The sequence below is a fragment of the Pteronotus mesoamericanus genome, unplaced genomic scaffold (genome assembly GCF_021234165.1).
Source record: "Pteronotus mesoamericanus isolate MK-2021 breed Mesoamerican mustached bat unplaced genomic scaffold, CSHL_Meso_final contig_58, whole genome shotgun sequence".
NCBI classification, from domain to species: Eukaryota; Metazoa; Chordata; class Mammalia; order Chiroptera; family Mormoopidae; genus Pteronotus; species Pteronotus mesoamericanus.
In genome coordinates, this window is record NW_026555205.1 from 406,771 (window position 1) to 428,035 (window position 21,265).

General features: G+C 35.5%; 1 protein-coding gene across 2 annotated transcripts in view; it reads left to right on the plus strand.

Moving 5' to 3' along the window:
- The window catches only part of LRCH2 (leucine rich repeats and calponin homology domain containing 2), a 122,354-nt gene extending 115,953 nt beyond the window's left edge, over positions 1-6,401 (plus strand). For both annotated transcript variants that reach the window (XM_054580403.1, XM_054580404.1), the window contains one exon: positions 6,282-6,401. In XM_054580403.1, coding sequence (XP_054436378.1) covers positions 6,282-6,401 — 120 coding nt within the window. The remainder of the gene's footprint in view (positions 1-6,281) is intronic.
- The last annotated feature ends 14,864 nt before the right edge of the window (positions 6,402-21,265 follow it).

Below are 21,265 nucleotides of genomic sequence, written 5' to 3' on the forward strand. Positions count from 1 at the left end.
GTCAGTTCCGGGACTCTCAGGTTAATCCTGTCTCCAGTCTCTCTTCCAGGGTCTCTGGGCAGCTCTGTGACCCGTTCGGCCCGGAATGCACTATTTCCGCGGACCGCTCTGTACTCATAGCCGGCTTGGCCCTGGTTTACACCTGCCCTCGGCAATGTGTGCACTCCCTCGCAGGCCCCGTGGGCGCCAACCTGCGGGAGCCCTCGCCACCCTGCGCGGTCGCGGGTTCACACACAGCCTTGCCAGCGCTCGCCAACCCTCGCGGGCATCTTGGTGGGAGTGTGAGCGCCTTCACTGGGTGGTTTTGGGCTGTCTATTGTGTGCTTTTCAGCTTTTGGCTCTTTGGGGGCGTGGCCTGCCCGCACACAATGGAGACTACAGAATGGGGAGGGAGTTGGGACTCCCTGCTTCCTCCTCCCGTTCTTTCCCCAACACCTCTGTCTCCAGTCTCTCCTCAAGGCTCTCTATATTACTGTGTGACCCCTTTGGCCAGGAATCATCTGTTTCTTCCAACTTGTCTGCACTTAGCCCCCCAGCTCACACGCGCGCACGCTGCACGCGGAGCGCACAAAAGGCAGGTTAATTGATTCCCTTATGCGTGAATGAGATGGTAGCTGCAGAGTGGGAGGTGAGTTATCACCAGGGCTCGGCCAGCCGCTGTCTCAGTTCTCTTCACAAAGTTTTCCTTACCAGTCTTTTCCCAGGCACCAGCCCACTCTGCTGCCGCCTCTACCCAGAGATTAAGGAGGGTGGCTGCCAATGCAAACCTTTGTGTTGGCCCTTTATATGTCTCCTCACATCCCCAGCCACCCGTCTCTGGCAGAGAGCACCCTTAAGCTTTTTGGGGTTGCGTTTTGTCTGTGTTTTCCTGGTTTTAGCTGCTGTAGTCTAGGGGTCCCTGTTTATGGTTCAGACCCTGTTCTTCTCAGGGAGAGCTAACTGGCTGTTTCAATGTCCCTCTGGTGCTAGTGCCCGTGGGTGCGCAGCCCACCCTCTTGAGCCTCCCCCGCACTTCTCAGCCGTTGGGACGTGTGAGAGTTGAATCCACTGTATGTCCGCAGCTGCAAGGCTCCTCTACCTCTATTGTTACATTGTTTTCCAGGTGATTTCGCCACTATTTAGTCACAATTCTAGTTTAGTCTTGGGAGGAGGTCAGTGTGACTCCCATTCACTCTTCCGCCGTCTTCAAATCGCGAATAAATATAATTTATATAGAGAGAACCAGTTGAATTGCTGTGTAATGTGGAAACTGTTTGCTGTTCTCTTCTAATTATCTCTATGCTTGACATGATGTTTTTAAATTTCATTTCTTAACTATTTTTATGTTTTTTTCTTTTTTGTACTCAATCTCTTACTGAGAAAATAGAAAAACTGGCAAGTTTTTTTCTAATATTGCATTTTATACATTTTTCTGTTTTGCTACTTTCGTTTTATGATTTTTTTAAGTGAAGAGTTCTCAGTAAACTTTTTTTTTTTAAAGAATGCATGTTTTACAGATGAGAAAACTGAGGCACAGAGAGGTTAGGGAACTTGTCCAAGGTCACACCTTTAGTAAATAGTGGAACCATGCTATGAACTCCAATGGTTTAACTCCAGAACCCACTCTCTTAACTTGGATACTCTATTTACTTATAAAAAAAAAGTTCCAGCGTATTTCAGACACCTTCATGATATAATTAGGCAAGAAGGGTAAATGGAAAGGTCTTACAAAAATTATTCTCCTTAGAATAGAACACTCTTGTCTTCTCTCTCTCTAGCTTGTTCTGGGGCAGTATTCGTGCCCCACACACCCTCAACATAAGGCGGGAGCTAATGAAGGAAACAGTCAACAACTCCCATTTTCTAAACTCTCTAGCTACTGGCAGTGAGGGAAGAGTTTTATTTTTAGTTTCAAGTTGTGATTTCCTGACTTAGAAATGGTAATGTTTAGTCAATTTTTTCATTAATTTTTTTTTGCATTTTAGATTATTTTTGTGTTTTTAACAGCTTTATTAGGTACAATTGACATAAAATAAAGTACAGTTAAATAAAATGTACTTTTGATAAGTTTTGACATGTGCATACACCATGAGAACTTCACCAAAGTCAAGATAATGAATGTGTACATTAATTATCCTCAAAGGTTTCCCTGTGGCCCTTTGCAATCCTTCCTTCCATCAGGCAACCACTAATCTGCTGTTATGATAGTTTAGTTTGCATTTTCTGTCTAGTGTTGTCCATAAATGGAGTGATACGATATGCTTGATTTTTTTCTGTTTTTACCACTCAATATAATTATATTGACTCCATGTTGTTGCATGTATAAATAGGTGGTTCCTTTTTATTGCTGAGTAGTATGAATATACCACAGTGTGTTAGTCCAAAGACTTGTTGATGGCCATTTCAATTGTGTCCAGTTTTAGGGATTACTACACATAAGACATCTATGAACATTTATGTTCTTTGGATGTATGAATTCTTTTAATTTTGGGTAAATACCTAAGAGCCTAGGATTGAAATAACTGGAACATATGGTAGCTGTATGGTTATAAGAAAGTACAATACACAAAGAACTCATACAACTTAACACCAAACAAACAATCCAGTTAAAAATGGGCAGAAGACCTGAACAGATACTTCTACCGAGAAGACATTCCAATTGCCAACAGATATATGAAAAGCTACCCAACCTCATTAGCTGTTATGGAAATGCAGATTAATGAGATAGTATCTCACAGCTCTTAGAATGGCTATTATCAAGAAGACAGGCAGTAAGAAGTGTTGGAGAGGTCTTGTAGAAAAAGGAACCCTCTCTCATTGCTCATTGGAATGTAAACTGGTACAGCCACTATGGAAAACAGTATGGAGACTCCTCAAAAAATTAAGAATAGAGTGGCCATATGACCCAGCAACTCCTATTCTGGGTATGTACCTGAAATATTTGAAAACATTTAGTTGTAAAGATATTGTACCCTGTGTTCATTGCAACATTATTTATTGTGGCCAAGACATGGAAACAACATGGAAACAATCATCATCAATAGATGATTGGATAAAGAAGATAAGGCATATATGCAGGGGTGTCCAACCTGCAGCCTGTGGGCCACATGTGGCTCAGGAAGGCTATGAATGTGTCCCAACACAAAATTTTAAATTTACTTAAAACATTATGAGATTTTTTGTGTGTGTGATTACTTGTCACAATGTATTTAATGTGTGGCCCAAAACAACTCTTCTTCCAGTGTGGCCCAGAGATACCAAAAGATTGTACATCCCTGAAATGGAATACTACTCAGGCATAAGAAAAGATGAAATACTGCCATTTGGGATAACATGGATGGATCTTGAGACTGACATGCTAAGTGAAATAAGTCGGACAGAAAAAGCCAAGAACCACATGATTTCACTCATAAGTGGGTTATAAAACTGAAAGCAACTAATGAACAAATAAGAAAAACAAACAAAAACTCATAGACACAGACAACAGTATGGTGGTTGCCAGAGGAAAACAGGGAGTGGGGGTAGTAAAGGTGTAGGGGGTCAAATATATGGCAATGGAAGAAGATTTGACTTTGAATTGTAGACACAAAATGCAATATACAGATGATGTATCATATAATTGTACACTTGAAACCTATATAATTTTATTAATCTATGTCACTCTGATAAATTTAATTTAAAAATTAAAATAAAAAAATAAAGAAAGTACAAAACTCTTTTCTAAAGTGGCTGAACCATTTAACATTTATCAGCAGTGTATATGAATCCAATTCCTTCATTTCCTCAACATTTAATATGGTCTGTGTTTTTGTTTTGTTTTGTTTTTTTAATTTTTAGCCATTATAATAGGTATGTGCTGGTTTGCCACTATGGTTTTACTTTGCATTTGCCTAAAGACTAATGATGTTTGTCAAGTTTTGAATGTTTATTTGCCATTTATATGAATTATTTCATGAAGTGTCTATTCTAATTTTTGTCAATTTTTTAATTGGCTTGTTTTCTTATCATTGATTCTGAGATTTCTTTATAAGTACAAAGTCTTTTATCAGATGTATAACTTACAAACATTGTCTCCCAGTCTTTGACTTGTCCTTTCATTCTTATTGTAGTATCTCTCAAAGAGCAGTTTTAAATTTCTTTTTTTTCTGCAAATTTATTTTATTTTTTTAAATTGTTCAGTTACAGTTGTCCCACCCTTTCCCCCATTGCTCTCCCCTGCCCCATGTCCCCCTCATTCCCACAGTTGTTTAACATAAAACTGATCATGGTTTCATACCAAAGAAGGCTTTGCATAAATCAAGGTCAGAAAGATTTTCTCCTATGTTTATTTTTAGAAGTTTTATATATAATCTTAGGTTTTACATTTAGGTCTATGATCAAATTTAAATTCCTTTAATAGATGTAAAGCTATTCTGTTTTTGTTTTAAATTTCTTCTTGCATGAGCTTTGGTATTCTCTTTCAAAGAATTTGTACATCCTGTATAGTTTGCCAAGCTTATTGTTACAGAGTTATTTATCTTCTTAGCATTTATAGAATCTCCTGATGTTACTTCTCTTATTTCTGATATTGGTAGTTTATGCATTTTGTCTTTTTCTTGATTAATCTAGCTAGAAGTTTATTGATTTTTTAAAAAATCTTCTCAATTAACTAACATTTGGTTTCATTGATGGTTTTCCCTATCATTTTCTATTTATTTTATTGTTTTCCTCTTTCATCTTCAGTATTTCCTTCTTCCTGCTTGCGATTGGTTTAATGTGTTCTTTCCTACTTTGTAAGGTGGGAACTAAGTCATTGATTTGAAACCTCTTTTCTAATATATACATCAGTGGTTATTTGAATACATAAGGAAAATATTAGGAGAGCAACTAATGTTGTAGTAAAAATGGATATAAAAAGATGGTTTTTGAGAACTCTTAATAAATATGATTTTACAGTAGTATTTGGTAAATGGGTTATTGGGGTAAGGAAGAAAGAAGACTATTATGATTCCCAGATTTATGTTGAGAGAGATTAAACTGTGTATTACTTGCTTAGGTATAGAATAAAGGACAATTAAGTGAGGAAGTAGTTCTCTTGTGGACACATTGATTTTGATATGTCTTTGGACATCTTTTTGGCTGTATGAAGTTGACATTTGTATCTGGAGCTGAATAGGGAGATCTTGGCAGGAAATACATTTTTGAAATTCATCAGGATGGAGGATATAGTTGTTATTATTCGGGAATAGGGGTCCCATCTTGCCAAGGCTTCCAGTGTTTCAAGAAACAGTGGATTTTTAAAAAAACTAATGTTTATAGATTTTTAAACACTGTGCTAGCCAACTAAAACACAGTTATTGACCAGATGGGGCCTGTAACTGGTCTGTTTCCCACCCACTCTATCCATTACTAGCTTATTTTCCTGAGGTGAACAGTGTCCCAACTGAAGCAGTGGACTGCATTGTTTCTTCAAAAATAGCTATCAAATTTATTTGATGTTGTATACATGCATGGAAAACTTCAGCTAACTCTTGCTATTTTGATAAAGCTTTGGGAATATCAAGGAGAGGATATAGTGTACAATGAAAAGAGAATGAAGACAGAACCCTTAGGATGTTAGAAGAGGATCAATGAAGGCTAATGAAATCTAATGCAAAATTGTCTCTAAACCTCTTTCTCATAGAGTTGTGAAGATCAAATGACACATGTGATGTGCTTAGAAGAGGAGGCAGTTGTTACTTTTCAAATTCTAGATTATTGGAAATAAGCAACACAACAGTGCTAGAAGCTGGAGGGAAGTACCCTTAAGACAAGAAAAGAACTGAAGTTGTACATATATATCAGAGACCATGGAACCTCGGAACTAATAGAAAGAAGCAGAGTACAAAGTGCTTCCACATACAGACTGGTTTTTCTTTTTTGTTTGTCTCACACAGTTCCATCTTCAGGATGAAGAAACTGAGTCTGAGGAAATTGTAATATTTCATATTACATGGCCTTTAAATCTCCTGGCTGGAAAAGTAGTGCTTTTTCTACTCCAGCACGAGAGCTTAGGAAACATTTATCATGACTGTCTCACTTTAAAATATTTGTTTAGCTGGATCAGATCAACCTCCAATCAAACACAGCTTATAAAGTATAATCACATAACATAAAAGTCTACTTTTAAACACAGGCATTTTAGATCAGAATTAATTAGAATTGTGTGCTCTTTACATGAAGTTTTATAGAAAGCATATTTTAAAAATCTAGTTTTGACTAATTTAGGCTTTACTGCACTATTTAAAAACAAAAGTTCAGATATCACTTTTTTTTTTCCCCAGGAAAGACTCTGTCTGCCTCATCATATTTTGGAAGAAAGAGGTCTGGTGAAAGTTGGTGTTACAGTTCAGGCTCTTCTTGAATTACCTACAACCAAGGCATCTCAGCTCTCTACGGCTTAATATAACAGTTACAAATCATAAGTGTATAGTTTCATTTATTTGAAGTGATTTCAAATTACTCAAATTCATTAATAAGACTGTCTAATCAAAAATAATTTTATTAGATTGAGCCTTAGTTTTTTAAAAAAATTGTGTTATATTAAATTTTAAATAGCCCAAACTTACTTTGGGGGGAAAACTGGATTAACTTAACAAGAGTTTTTGATAAATTTGAATTCTCTTTTCACTTAGTCAGTTGATAACCTTGCTTATTTTTGAAAATCAAATTGATACTAAATTTAAAATATGATTTCAGTTTAATAATTACATTAGGTTTAAATTTTTAATATAGCATACCAGTAATGTCTGGATAAGGTAATTTTTTTTTTTACCAATTTAAACAATTCTATATTTGAGTTATTCAGTACTCTTCTAATTCTAGTTTATACAGAATTTCTTTAATCTTTGGTCTTAGTTTTCTAGAAGAAAATGAATAGAAAATATAGAACTATGACTTTATATTGAATTCTTTTAGTATTATAGGTTGTTGCCAAATATTTTCAGTTGTACTGTAGATTGTTTACATGTGAAGTGCCTGTGTAATTGATGACTCATATAGTCTTAAACATTTTGCAATTTGTTTTTATGTGTTAATGGAATCAGTGAAACTTTAAAATATTTTAGTAGATTATGTAATGTCAGTAATATGTGAGGATTTAAATGTTCCTCACATTGTGATATTGTGGTTTTTTATTTAGTCCATTGCAATTTTCCTTAAATTGGTTATTTCATGTTGTCAAAAAACAATATTAATATGCTTAATTTATGCTATTTAATTTTGCAAAACTTAATCATCTTTTAAAATGTATTGTTTGAAGAGTATTTTATTTCTGTATTGAAAATGTTACACAAAGCAGTAAGGTTTTTTGAGAACTAGCAAAATACTAATTATCAAGGACATTTTGAAAAAGCTGCCAAAGTTTGCTTCATGTCTTTACTTTCAGGAACATTGCATCAGCGTGCTGCCTTTAGTTAGAATCAGAGAGCAACAATTGAGGAGTAGGTTTTTATTAGAACTCTGGTCATTTGTGGATCCTGTACATCTTACGATATTCGACTAACATGATGTTGAATTAAACACAGAACATTCTATAAATGTTTTCATAAATATACTCTTACATAAAGTCCTTGTTTAATTTAGAGGTGGATAAATTTACATTGGTAGTAGTGCAGGAATATTTCAAAAACATTAGTGTAATGAATAACTCTGTTTCCTATAGAAGAACCTTAGTATAATTACTTTTGTAGTAGCCAAGCAAGTATCATATCTTAAATACATGATTATTTGCACTTGTTACCTCTCAAAATGGATGCAACTTACTAAAAATGTTGGCCTGGATGTTTCAAAGGGTATATATAAAAGACAAAAACTATTGTGCCAAATGGTTAAATAAGGGCTGATTTAGAAACAACTCTAATATTTTGGATCAGTTGGCATGAAGCCATATAATTAAATTTTAGCTTTAGAGTACAGATGTGTTTTTTACATTCCCCAAGGGTCAAATTGGAGCTTTTAAAGAATTAAAGGTTCTTAAGACTATATGGTCTAAAATTTTTAAATAATTTATTACTTTAAATATTTGAGCTAATTAGTAACTATTTTTCAGTTGGACCCCCCCGTACCCCCCCCAAAAAACCACCTTTCATTGATATAATCTCCGTAGTGAAAACTTAGGTAATAAAGGTAAAAAAACGGCAAATAAATACTTCAGCTATTAGTTTTTATTGTAGAAATTTGATAAGGTTACAAATAAAGTAACCATTAAAAGGTAAAGCCATCATTCATACTGCTATCATAGTTATCATACTGTAATATTCTTCTTATTCATCAACCTAGATGTTAATTATTTTATAAGTATTTTTCTGTTTCATGCCATTGAAATGTTAGTGGAATTATAGGCCATTTTCTTACTGCATTTTACTTGTCAATTAATGATTACTTTAAAGATAAAATACACCAGAACCTCACTGCAGCATTTTATTTTTACTACAAAGCAAAATTCCATTTAGGCTAGGTCTGCCTGAAGTCCATGCCATGGCAGTTTATGTACCATAGTGCCAAAAGACAACAGCACCTCTGAGGCAGTTTCACAGCATATTACCCAAGGACACATTATATCAAGGGTCTGATGTATTTCTTTTAGTAGTTTTTAAATAACTAAAATTTTTATGGTTATTATATATTCATCAGTTATTGAATTAAGAATGATTGTCATTATTTGACTTGGGTATGTGATTTGAGGAGGGTGAAATAAACTGAAATATTTTATTAGGCCCTAAAAATGCAGTAGAGAGCTACTTCTGCTAAGTTTATTACTGTATGGCACAAGAAAGAAATGATGTTGGATAAGTTAGAATTGAAATAAAGAATGAATGCATTACCATTTGTTTAATAATGATCTTTACAGAATACTAGTTTATTGACTTTTCTAATGGAATTTTTTGAAGAATTCAGAAATGTTTGTATTGGTCACAGATCTATCATGATTGATTTTTCTGATGCATTTAAGAATAAATGGAACCCTAAATGTATATTACCGATGCAAACTGTGGATAAATAAAGTTAAACAAAAAAACTAGTCTGAGATTTCTCTCTCTCCCTACCTCTTTGCTCAACATTACAGCATCCTTTTTTTGTAGGCATTTGACAGTTTACATCTGTGTTCCCTAGTATGGAAAAAATAGGCTTCAAAAGAATATTCAAAGTAAGTTGTTTTAGAGTCTAGATTCTTTTATATCATGCTGTTTTCAGTTGGTAATATTTTCTTTAAAAAGCAATAAGTCCCTAGAATATCTTTATAAAATAATGTCACCTTTATATGAGATAGACTCTTCAGATAACATAAATGGTTTATTGAAAGGTAGGACAGGTCAAATTGTGATAATTTTTATTATAGATTGTAGTTCAAGGTATATGATTGAATTACCCTTAAGTATTTGATTTAAAAAATTAATCTTTTATTTTTCAAGTTATTCTAATTTTTTAAAAAATCCATGTATTTTATTAAAATTACTTATTCATAACTGTTATTCATCCTAAAAGAAGATAGTTATTCAGGTAAATATTTTCAAAGATAATATTGTCCCTGTTTTATAGTTACCCTAAAATCTCAGATTTAAAGAATTATTTATGTAAGCAAATATTTGGCATTAAGGTATTTGAAAACTATTCTAAGTTTATCATAGAATTTTTTAATTGTCTTTAGATCCTGATCCTGCTGGTCCAGTGACCAACTTGAGTAATAAGGCTCTGTGGAACTTCAAGCTTCTTGTTAATATCAGTTTACTGTACAATAATAGTTTGATATTTTAAGTGATGCCTTAAGGTCTTTACAGCAGATACTTAACATTTTTAAATAGGTCTCTTCTGAAATGTGTTCTAAGTTTGATTTGCTTTAGTAAATTTTGATGTTCTACATGGAATGGTCCTAAGATTGTCAGGAACCTATCCCAGTGTGCAGAGCAATCCAAGAGACTGGGTTCCATTTGATAATTACTGTATATTAATTAAGTTAACCTGAAAATGCCCAGATATATTCTGTTATTAAGATGTGTTCTTTTCTATACCTGAATTTTAAAACATGAAAATATTTATATACTTGTGGTGTTTAAATAGCTTAGATTTTCCATAGGAGGGTGTGTGTGTGTGTGTATGTGTGTGTGTGTGCGCGCGCGCGCCTGCATGTATAATGCAAGGCTCCAGCTCTTTTAGCAAGGGTGAGTCTTACTGCATTGGAAAACCAGAGTTTAGGAGTTGTGAGAATTCTGGCTCCAGTAGTTTAGGATGAAAAGTTGTTCACTGAATCCTTTAAAAGTTACAAAAATCTGTAAAAAAGATTCTTTAAAATGTGATTTTTTTTAAATTAAAATGTTTCATACTATTAGATTATAAAATACATAATTTTGATTACATTGCCATTTAAGTTTAGGAACAATAAATTCACTTTTTACCTTATTTCATTAATATGCATTAAGTACTTACCTAAATAGGTAAGACATGTATTAGGTATCTACATATGTACATACTGTATTTTGCCATGTATAATGTGCAGTTTTTTGCCCAAGTATTTGAGGGAAAAATAAGTGCATTATACATGGGTAGTACCCAAAATACCTTGTATCTGTTCTTGTGTTTTGTAATTATTTGTTACATAAAATTTCTTGTACCATATGTTCAAAAATAAATACTAGGATAAAAAATATGTTGGTACAGAACCAATGTGGGCTGTGGCCAAGATGGAAGTGTAGGTAGATACACTCTGCCTAATCGCACAACCAATTTAAAAACTAAAACAACCAGAACTGCCAGAAAATCAAACTGTATGAAGTCCAACAACCAAGGAGTTAAAGAAGAAACATTCATCCAGACTGGTAGGAGGGGGAGAGACAGGCAGCCAGGGTGGAGAGGATGCACAGCAAGGTGGTGGCTGGTAGATTGGGTGGCCCCCCATTTGTGTGCAGGTAAATGGGGAGGAACAACTGGGGAGTGAGACAGACTGTGCTACCCAGGATTCCAGGTTGGGAAAAGAAAGCCTCAAAACCTTTGGCTGTAAAAATCTGTGGGGGCTGTGGCAACAGAAGAAACTGCCAGTCTCTCAGGATAATCTGTTGTTGAGGCCCACAGGGTCCTAAAATGTACACAAGCCCACCCACCTGTGAATCAGCACAAGGGCAGCAACTGGAAGGGCACCAATGGCTTGTGGGAAGCAAAGGAATGATTGCAAGTGGAGCAGGAACCGAACAAGCAGCATTTTTCCCTCTCTGACCCCTTCCTCACAGCGCCACAATGCAGCGAAGTGGGTTGACCTGCCCTGGTGAATACCTAAGGCTCTGACCCTAATAACGTAACAGGTGCACTGAAACAAAGAAATATGGCCCAAATGAACAGATTAAAACTCTAGAAAAAGAATTAAGCGACAAGGAGATAGCCATACTATCAGATGCAGAGTTCAAAACACTGGTAACCAGGATGCTCACAGAAACGATTGAATACGATGTTCAAACAAAGGAAAGCTATGCAGAGTGAAATGAAAAATGCACAGGGAACCAACAGTGAAGGGAAGGAAACGGACTCAAATCAATGATTTGGAACAAAAAGAAGAAATAAACATTCTACCAGAACAGAATGAAGAAACAATTCAAAAAAAATGAGGAGGGGCTTAGGAACCTCCAGGAACAACTTTAAACATTCCAACATCCAAATCATAGGGGTGCCAGAAGGAGAAGAGAAAGCGTAAGAAATTGAAAGCTTACTTGAAAAAATAATGAAGGAAAACTTTGTCAGTCTGGTAAAGGAAGTTGTTCAAGTCCAGAAAGCACAGAGAGTCCCAAACAAGTTGGACCCAAAGAGGGTGACACCAAAACACATCATAATTAAATTGCCAAAGATTAAAGAGAGTATCTTAAAAGCAGCAAGAGAAAAGGAGAGTTACCTACAAAGGAATTCCCATAACACTGTCAGCTGATTTCTCAGAAGAAACCTTGCAGGCAAGAAGGGGCTGACAAGAAGTATTCAAAGTCATGAAAGGCAAGGACCCACATCCAAGATTATCAAGCAAAGCTAACATTTAGACTGGAAGGGCAGATAAAATGCTTCCCAGATAAGGTGAAGTTAAAGGAGTACATCATCACCAAGCCCTTATTATATGAAATGTTAAAGGGGCTTATCTAAGAAAAAAGAAGATCAAAACTACAAACAGTAAAATGACAACAAACTTACAACTATCTACAATTCAACTTAAAACAAAAATGAAGCAAACAGCTAGAACAGGAACAGAATAACAGAAATGGAGATCACATTGAGGGTTATCAGTGGGGAGGAGGAGGGGGAGAAAGGGGGAAAAGGTACAGGGAATAAGAAGCATAGCTGGTAGGCACAAAATACATGGGGAGGTTAAGAATAGTACAGGAAATGGAGAAGCCAAAGAACTTACATATATGACCCATGGACATGAACTAAGGTAGAGGAATGATGGAAGGAATGGGGATACCAGGCGGAGGGGGATAAGGGGAGAAGAAAAAGTGGGACAAGTGTAATACCATAATCAATAAAACATACTTAAAAATAAATGCTAAAATTCCTTTATAATACAAAGAAGTATCAAAATGTATTGATCTCACCTATAAGTGGAACCTAACCAACAATACAAAGATGCAAGGAAAATAAGACCAGCAACACTGAAAGGAAAAGAAATCAACAGAGACAAGAGGGAAGGAGGGAGGAGGGGGCGGGGACAAGGAAGGGAAGGGGAAAGTCAAGGAACATATAGCAAGGACTCATGGACAAAACCAAAGGGGAAGAGCTGAGGGAGGGAAGGAGGGAGGGGGCAAGGGAAAGTGGTGGGGGGTAGGCAGAGACAAATGTATTTGAAAAAATAAAATTTAAAAAATGTAAATAAATAATTGAAATAAAAATTAAAACCATTTATTTCTTGAAAGTTTGGGCCAAAAATATGGGTGCACATTATACACGGTAAAAATATACATTAATAGAAAGAGATTTTCAGGAGAATCAAGATGGTGGAGGAGTGGAAGTCACACTGACCTCTTCCCAGGACCAACCTGGAATTACAACTAAATTGTGGAGAAATCACCTGGAACAAACAACTGAACAATAGCGACAGAGGAGCCTTGTAACCTCGGAGAAAGAAGAGTCGGCTTTAGCACAATCTAACTGGTAATGAGTGCGGTACAGACCTGAGAAGGCTGGTGGGGCGCCCGCAGGCGGCAGCACCAGAAAGATACTGAAACATCCAGTTGGATCCCCCTGAGAAGAGCAAGGTCTAAACCAAAAGCGGGAATCTCTAGCCCACAGCACCAGAGCCCAAAAAGTACACGGAAAACAGCCAGCTGCGAAAAGTGGCAAGGTTGCTTTCTGCCAGAGACAAGTGGCTGGAGACACAAAGAGCCTTCTATAGGCAAAAAGAAATTGCAAGCAAAATTTTTACTTACAGTCACTTACCCTGGTCTCCAGCAAAGGGTGGGGCAGAGTGGGCTAGAGATGCATGAGGAGACTGGGGAAGGAGGCTTTGGGGAGAGAACTGAGAGAGTATCCGGCAGGATCCCAGTGTGGACTCCTCCCCCATATGCATGAACGTGAAAGGACTCAATAACCCCACCGCCAAGAAGGACTCTGCCCCGCCCTGAGCGGTCTGTGGCAGCCTGCTGAGTGCAGAGTGACTGGATTAACAGCTGTAGGAGACAGCCACACACAGCAGGTCAGACAGCGTCAACATCTGACATCATCAGAGGCTGATCCAGAAAGTAAAAGCAGCGGTCTCCTACCATAGAAATTCACACCACAAAGTCAGGAAATCAAGACAGGTCATCTTAAGAAGCAGAAGCAAAAGAGAGGAGTCTCACAAATAATGGCAAGACAAAGAAACACTGCGCTCGAAGGGAAAGAGGGAGTCCCCAGAAAGAGAACAAAATGAAATAGAGGTAAGTAAACTATCAGATATTGAGTTCCAAACAACGGTTCTAAGGAAGCTTAATGAGCTCAGTGAGCTCAGAGAGAATTACAAAAAAACTGCACGGAAACTATGAGGAACTTACTGCAAACTATATCAACATGAAAAAGGACATAGAAACTATGAAGAAGAGACAAGAGGACATGAAGAATACAATTTCTGAATTGAAGAGCACAGTAGAAGGAATCCAAAGCAGGCTCGATGAAGCTGAGGACCGAATCAGCAAGCTGGAGGACAAGGTAGAAAAAAACTCCCAGAAAGAGCAACAAAATGAAAAAAAAAAAACCCTCAAAAAGAATGAAGAGGCATTGAGGAAAATGAAGGACAACCTGAAACGTAATAATATCTGTATAATAGGGATACCAGAAGAAGGGGATTAGGAAAGGATAGAGAACCTGTTTGAAAAAGTAATGATGGAAAACTTCCCCAACTGGAAGTGAGAAAAAAGTCACACAATTCCAGGAAGCACAGGGGGTCCCATTCAGGAGGAACCCAAAGAAGCCCACCCCAAGACACGTCATCATTAAAATGGCAAATATCAAATACAAACAGAGAATCCTAAAGCAAGCAAGGGAGAAAGAGATAGTAACATATAAGGGAGCCCTGATACAGCTAGCATCTGACTTCTCTACAGAAACACTGCAAGCCAGAGGGACTGGCAAGAAATATTCGAAGTCACGAAAAGCAAAGGCCTGCACCCAAGACTGCTCTACCCAGCAAGGCTCTCAATTAAAATGGAAGGCGAAATAAGGTGTTTCCCAGACAAAAGAAGGCTAAAAGAATACACCTCCACCAAACTAGCACTGCAAAGTATGCTAAAGGGACTGCTTTAAGATGAAGAAAAAGAATCTATGAATACCCAGTACCTTTTAGAGTTGTCAATACTTGATATTACCAATATTTTTAATACTCATTAATCTGATTGTGATAATGATGTAATTTTCATTGTTCCTTTACTATTTGTTGAAACTAAACCTGTTTTACTATATTTCTTGCCTATTTCTATTATTTTTTAAAAAAAAGCTTTAAATGACTTTTTGGCATTTTTTATCCATTTATTGATTAAAGGTTTGTAGAACTTTTTTCCCTAAAAACAAAACAAAACAAATAAAACAAGAAACAAAAACCCTATTAACCATGTTTTAGATGTGTTGCAAATACTTTTCTATTCTATTCCTTGTCCTTTAACTTTTTTAATATGTATATTACTATATAGTTAAATGTTTAATATAGTCATATTGTCAATATTTACCTTATAGCTTCTGGGTTTGAATATTTTACTTCAGGTCATAAAAATATTAGTTCTATTTTCTTCTAAAACTCCTTAGATTGTACATATTGATTTTTAACTCACCTGCATATCTCTTGGGCAATGTGTGAAATAGGGCTCTATATTTGTTTTATTTCAAGTAATAGTGGTCCATGCACCTTATTTGTTGAATAAGCCTTATTTTACCCATTGATTTGAAATATCAACTTAATCATACATATAATAATCAGATATATACGTTTGTCTCTAGAATATTCATTATATTTCATTGATCTAGTTGTTTATTTCTGTGCTGTTGTCATGTTGGTTTAATTGCTGAGACTTTATAATGGTTTTAAATTTTTAAAAATATTTTGTAATTAACTTTAACATTAAAAAATAAAAATAAAAAATAAATAAAATCAATCTACATTTAATAAAGAAAGAAAGAGAGAGAGAGACGGAATGCCTACTTTTCGCGACAACATGGATGGACGTGGAGAATATTAAGCTAAGTGAAATAAGCCAGTTGATGAAAGACAATTACCATATGATCTCACCTATAAGTGGGCTCTATTCAACAAAATAAACTCATGAACAAAATAAACCACAGGCATGGAAACATGGAGCAGACTGAAAGTGACCAGAGGGGATGGGGAAAGAGGATAATGGTGGAAAGAAAGGGAAGGGACTAGACAAAGAACAGGTATGGATGACCCATGGACATGGACAACAGGGTGGGAATTGACTGTGAGAGTGGGGTATCGGGGTGGGATGGGTGGAGGGGGGTAAAGGGGGAAAAATTCAGACAACTGTAGTAGAATTAACATGATTTATAAATAAAAAATAATAATGAAAAAAGGAGAAAAAAAGAAAAATCAAACCAAAAAAAGAGACAATTTGGGGAAAATACATAAAAGTATAATTAATGGTACTTCACATGTATCAACTGTGAGGAACATGTTATAATTCAAATATTGAATATTTTTAAAAAATAAAGGGCAAAAAGGGAAAAAAGAAATAGATTTTTCAATTAGCAAATTGAGTTTTCTAAAACTGTTCAGATATCTCAGTCACTACTGATGCAATCAAATACAAAGTAATGCTGTATAGCTTAGGAAGTAATAATTGATATTTTACCTTAGGGCAGTGAGTGTGTGTGTGTGTGTGTGTGTGTGTGTGTGTGTGTGTGTATACATAGTTAACCTGGAGATCTTATTAGCCAAATACCAATTGATTTAATAGTTTAAGGTTGGGGTTTGAGATACGAGATACGCATTTCTAACAAGCTGATCCTACTGGTCCAATGACCAACTGGAGTAATAAGGCTTTGTGATGGTTCAGGCTTCACATTTATATCAGTTTACTGTACAATAATAAACTTGTAAGTGATGCTTCAAGGTCTTTAAAGCAGATACTTAACATTTTTAACAAGTTTCTTCTGAAATGTGTTCTACTTCATTAAGGACTTTTGTGTTTTCTTTTATAAATTAAAAGATGTGCTTTATGCTCTGATTAATCCTGCTTGATATTATTATTTTCTTTTAAGAACGATTTTAGCCCTGAGGTGCGGCTCAGTGGATTGAGCTCTGGCCTGTGAACCGAAAGGTTGCCAGTCTGTTTCCTAGTCAGAGCACATGCCTGGGTTGTGGGCCAGGTCCTCAGCTGGGGACATGCAAGAGGAAATTGACCCATGTATCTCTTGCACATCGATGTTTCTCTCCCTTTCTCCCTCCCCTGTAAGAATAAATAAATAAAATCTTTAAAAAAGATTTTAAACTTGGCTATATAATTTTTAAGGTAATTGAAATTAGTCACATGGATAATAAGATACAGATTATAAAATGGTATTTTATACTCAACCAGATTAATATAATACCAAATTAGCAAATATTAATCCTTAACACTTGTCTCTTTTGGAATACTTAGAAAACTATGCTAATTATTCATGGTGTCCATTCCCCTGTTGACAGGCAACAACTCTCCCCTTGATTATAAGTTCAAAGCACACTCATTCTTTCTGGCTACTGTGATAACTCTAAAATTGGGGTATATATATATATGGTTGGGTGGAGGTGGGCAAAGGGGGGATGGGGACAACTGTAATAGTGCCAACAATAAAAATTAGGTTAAAAAAACAAGTATATTTATTTAATTCTAAGCATGATTTCTACTCATGGCTCAAACTTCCAAGTACAGATTATTCCCCCAACAAACAAAAGAAAGTTATTTCATTCTCTTTTTTTTTGTAAAGTAAATTATATTGACTTAAAATATTTGAATCTTTTTACTAATTTTAATGTCACCCAAGCATGTGGTAAGTTTTTATTTAAAAAGCAAATTAGCTTTGCTGTTGGTTCTGGGATGGAGGTGCTCCTTACCCTTATCCTATACCTTGTCCTGTGCATCTCTTTCATCTGGTAGTTCCTGAGTTATTTGCTTTTATCAGAAATTTGTAATCTAGTAAGGTAAAACAAAGCAAATTAAGATCCAAGTTAACCTGCAATTCTTCATGCTTATATTTTGCAAACTAACTTTTTTCAATTACAGTTTGCATTTACTATTATTTTTATTATTTTTATTTCAGATGTACAGCAAAGTGGTTAGACAATCACATACTTTATAAAGTGGTCCCCCTGATATTTCTAGTACCCACTTGGCACCATACATAGTTATCACAATATTATTGACTATATTCCTGGTGCTCTACTTTACATTCCCATGACTATTCTGTAAATAGCAAGCTGCACTTCCTAATCCCTTCAATTTTTTCACCAATCTCCCTAACACCCCCCACCCCAGCCAACCTGTTCTCATATATATGAGCCTGATTCTGTTTGGCTTTTTCATGCATATTGTTTTTTTAGATTCTGCAAATAAGTAAACTTATATGGTATTTGTTTTTCTTTAACTTATTTAATTTAGCATAATACCATTTAGGTCCATCTATGCTGTTGCAAATGCTAAGATTTTATTCTTTTTTATGACCAAGTAATATCCCATCATATGTACGTACCACATTTTTTTTTATCTGCTTGTCTATTGATGGGCACTTTTGCTTCCATCACCTGCCTATTGTAAATAATGCTGCAGTGAACATAAGGGTGTATGTACGCTTTCAAATTAGTGTTTTGGGTTTCTTCCAATATGTCACCAGAAGTGGGGCCACTGGGTCATAAGGCAGTTCCATTTCTAATTTTTTTAATAAGATTTTATTTATTAATTTTAGAGGGGAAGGGAGGGAGAAAGTGAGGGAGAGAAACATTCATGTGTGAGAGACACATCAACTGGTTGCCTCTTGCATGTCCCCAACCAGGGACCCAGTCCACAATCCAGGCATGTGCCCTGGCTGAGAAATGAATTGGGAACTTTCTGGTTCTCAGGCCAGCACTCAATCCACTGAGCTACACTGGCCAGGGCACTTTTAGTTTTTCTTTATTGAGTATGCTGCCTGTTGGTTTGTCATATACAGCCTTTATTATGTTGAGATATATTCTTTCTATTTCCACTTTGCTGAGAGTTTTTTAATGATAAATGAGTGCTGGATTTTCTAAATGCTTTTTCTGCATGTGTTGATATGATAATATGGTTTTTGGTTTTCATTTTGTTTACGTGGTGCATCACGTTAATTGATTTGCCAATAGTGCAACTACTTTGCATCCCAGGAATAAATCCCACTAGATAATGGTGTTAGATATTTTAAATGTGTTTCTGAATTTGTTTTACTAATATTTTGTTGAGGATTTTAGTATCTGTGTTCATCAGAATATTGGCCTATAATATTCTTTCTTTGTAGTGTCTTTATCTGGCATTGGAATTAGGATGAAGCTGGTGTCATAAAATGAATTGGAAGTCTTTCCTCCTCTTGAATTTTTTGGAATAATCGGAGAAGGACATGTGTTAGTTCTTCTTTGAATGTCTGGTAAAACTCACCTGTGAAACCATCCAGTTCAAAACTTTTGTTTGTTTGAAATTATTTGATAACTACTTGGATTTCATTAGAAAATCTGGTCAGATTTTCTGTTTCTTCTTGATTCAGTTTTGCAAGATTTTATGTTTCTAGGAATTTATCCATTTCTTCCACTGATTTCATTTCTGTGTATATCTGAAGAAATTCAACATACTAATTCTAAAGAATATATGCACCCTTATTTTCAGTGCAGCATTATTTACAATAGCCAAGCTATGGAATCAACCCAAGTGCCCATCAGTAGAGGAGTGGATAAAAATTAGTGCATATATAAAATGGAATATTACCTGCCAATCATAAAGCACAAAATTTTACCATTTGCAACAACATGCATGAACTTAGAGGATATTATGCTAAGTGAAATAAGTCAGTCAGAGAAGGACAAATACCATATGATTTCACTTATATAGAATCTTCTTTTAATTTTTAAAAAATCATGTTTATTCTATTACAGTTGTCTCAGTGTTTCCCCTTTTGCCCTCCTCCACCCACCCCATCCCCAGTCAAGTCCCACACTGTTGTCCATGTCCATGGGTCATTCATACATATTCTTTGTCTAGTCCCTTCCCTTTCTTTCCACCATTGTCCTCCTTCCCCATCCCCTCTGGTCATTTTCAGTCTGCTCCATGTCTCCCTGTCTGTGGTTTATTTTGTTCGTTGTTTATTTTGTTCAATAGATTTCACTTATAGGTGAGATCATATGGTATTTGTCTTTCACCGACAGGCTTATTTCACTTAACATAATATTCTCCAGTTTCATCCATGTTGTCGCAAAAGGTAGGAGTTTCTTTTTCTTTCTTTCTTTCTTTCTTTCTTTCTTTCTTTCTTTCTTTCTTTCTTTCTTTCATGCAGATTAAGTTCATCTTTTTTAAATGTCAAAATCCATCATAAAATATTAAAAAATTTAAATCTATTATAAAGTTACAGCAATTAAAACAACACGACACCAGCAAAGAAATAATCAAGTAGAGCAATGAGATAAAAAGTGCATTCTAGAAACAAACATATATATATCTATCTAACAATGTAATATATAATTAAATTGATATTTCATATCAATGGGGAAAATAAGGCTTATTCAACAAATAAGACCCATGGACCACTATTACTTGAAATAAAACAAATACAGAGCCCTATTTCACACATTATACACAAAATATTCAGGTGAGTTAAAAATCAATATGTAAAATCTAAGGAGTTTTTAGGAGAAAATACAAAATAATACTTTTCTTACCCTGAAGTAAAATGTTCAAACCCAGAAGCTATAAAGTAAAATATGGGCAATATGACTATATTAAACATTTAAGACTATATAGTAATATACATATAGAAAAAGTTAAAGGACAAGTAATATAATAGGGAAGTATTTGCCAAACATCTAAAAAAGGATTAATAGTTTTTTTTTAAGGAAAAAATTCTACATTTAGTCAAAAAAATGTATAGAGAATACCAAAAAGTCTTTTAAAGCTTTTGGAAAAAAAAAGTGATAGGCAGGACATATACAAAAACAGGTTTAGTTTCAACAAACAAAGTAACAAAATAACACACTGTTGTCACAATCAAATTAATAAGTATCAAATATATTGACAATATCAGGTATTTGTAACGGTGAAAGGAACTGGATATTCATAGACTCTTTCTTCATCTTAAAGTAGTCCCTTTAGCATATCTTGCAGTGCTGGTTTGGTGGAGGTGTATTCTTTTAGCTTTCTTTTGTCTGGGAAACTTCTTATTTTGCCTTCCGTTGTAATTGAGAGCATTCCCGGGTAGAGCACTCTTGGTTGCAGGCCATTGCTTTTCATTCTTTGGAATATTTCTTGCCATTCCCTCTGGCTTGTAGTGTTTCTATTGAGAAGTCAGCTGCTAGCTGTATTGAGCCTCCCTTGTATGATGCTACCTGTTTCTCCCTTGCTGTCTTTAGGATTCTCTGTTTGTCTTTGATATTTGCCATTTTATTGATGATATTTCTTGGAGTGGGCCTCATTGGATGCCTCTTGAATGGGACCCTCTGTGCTTTCTGGATGTGAGTGACTTTTTCTCTCCTCCAATTAGGGAAGTTTTCCATCATTACTGTTTCAAACAGTTTCTCTATCCCTTGCTCCTCTTCTGCTTCTGATATCCCTATTATATGGATATT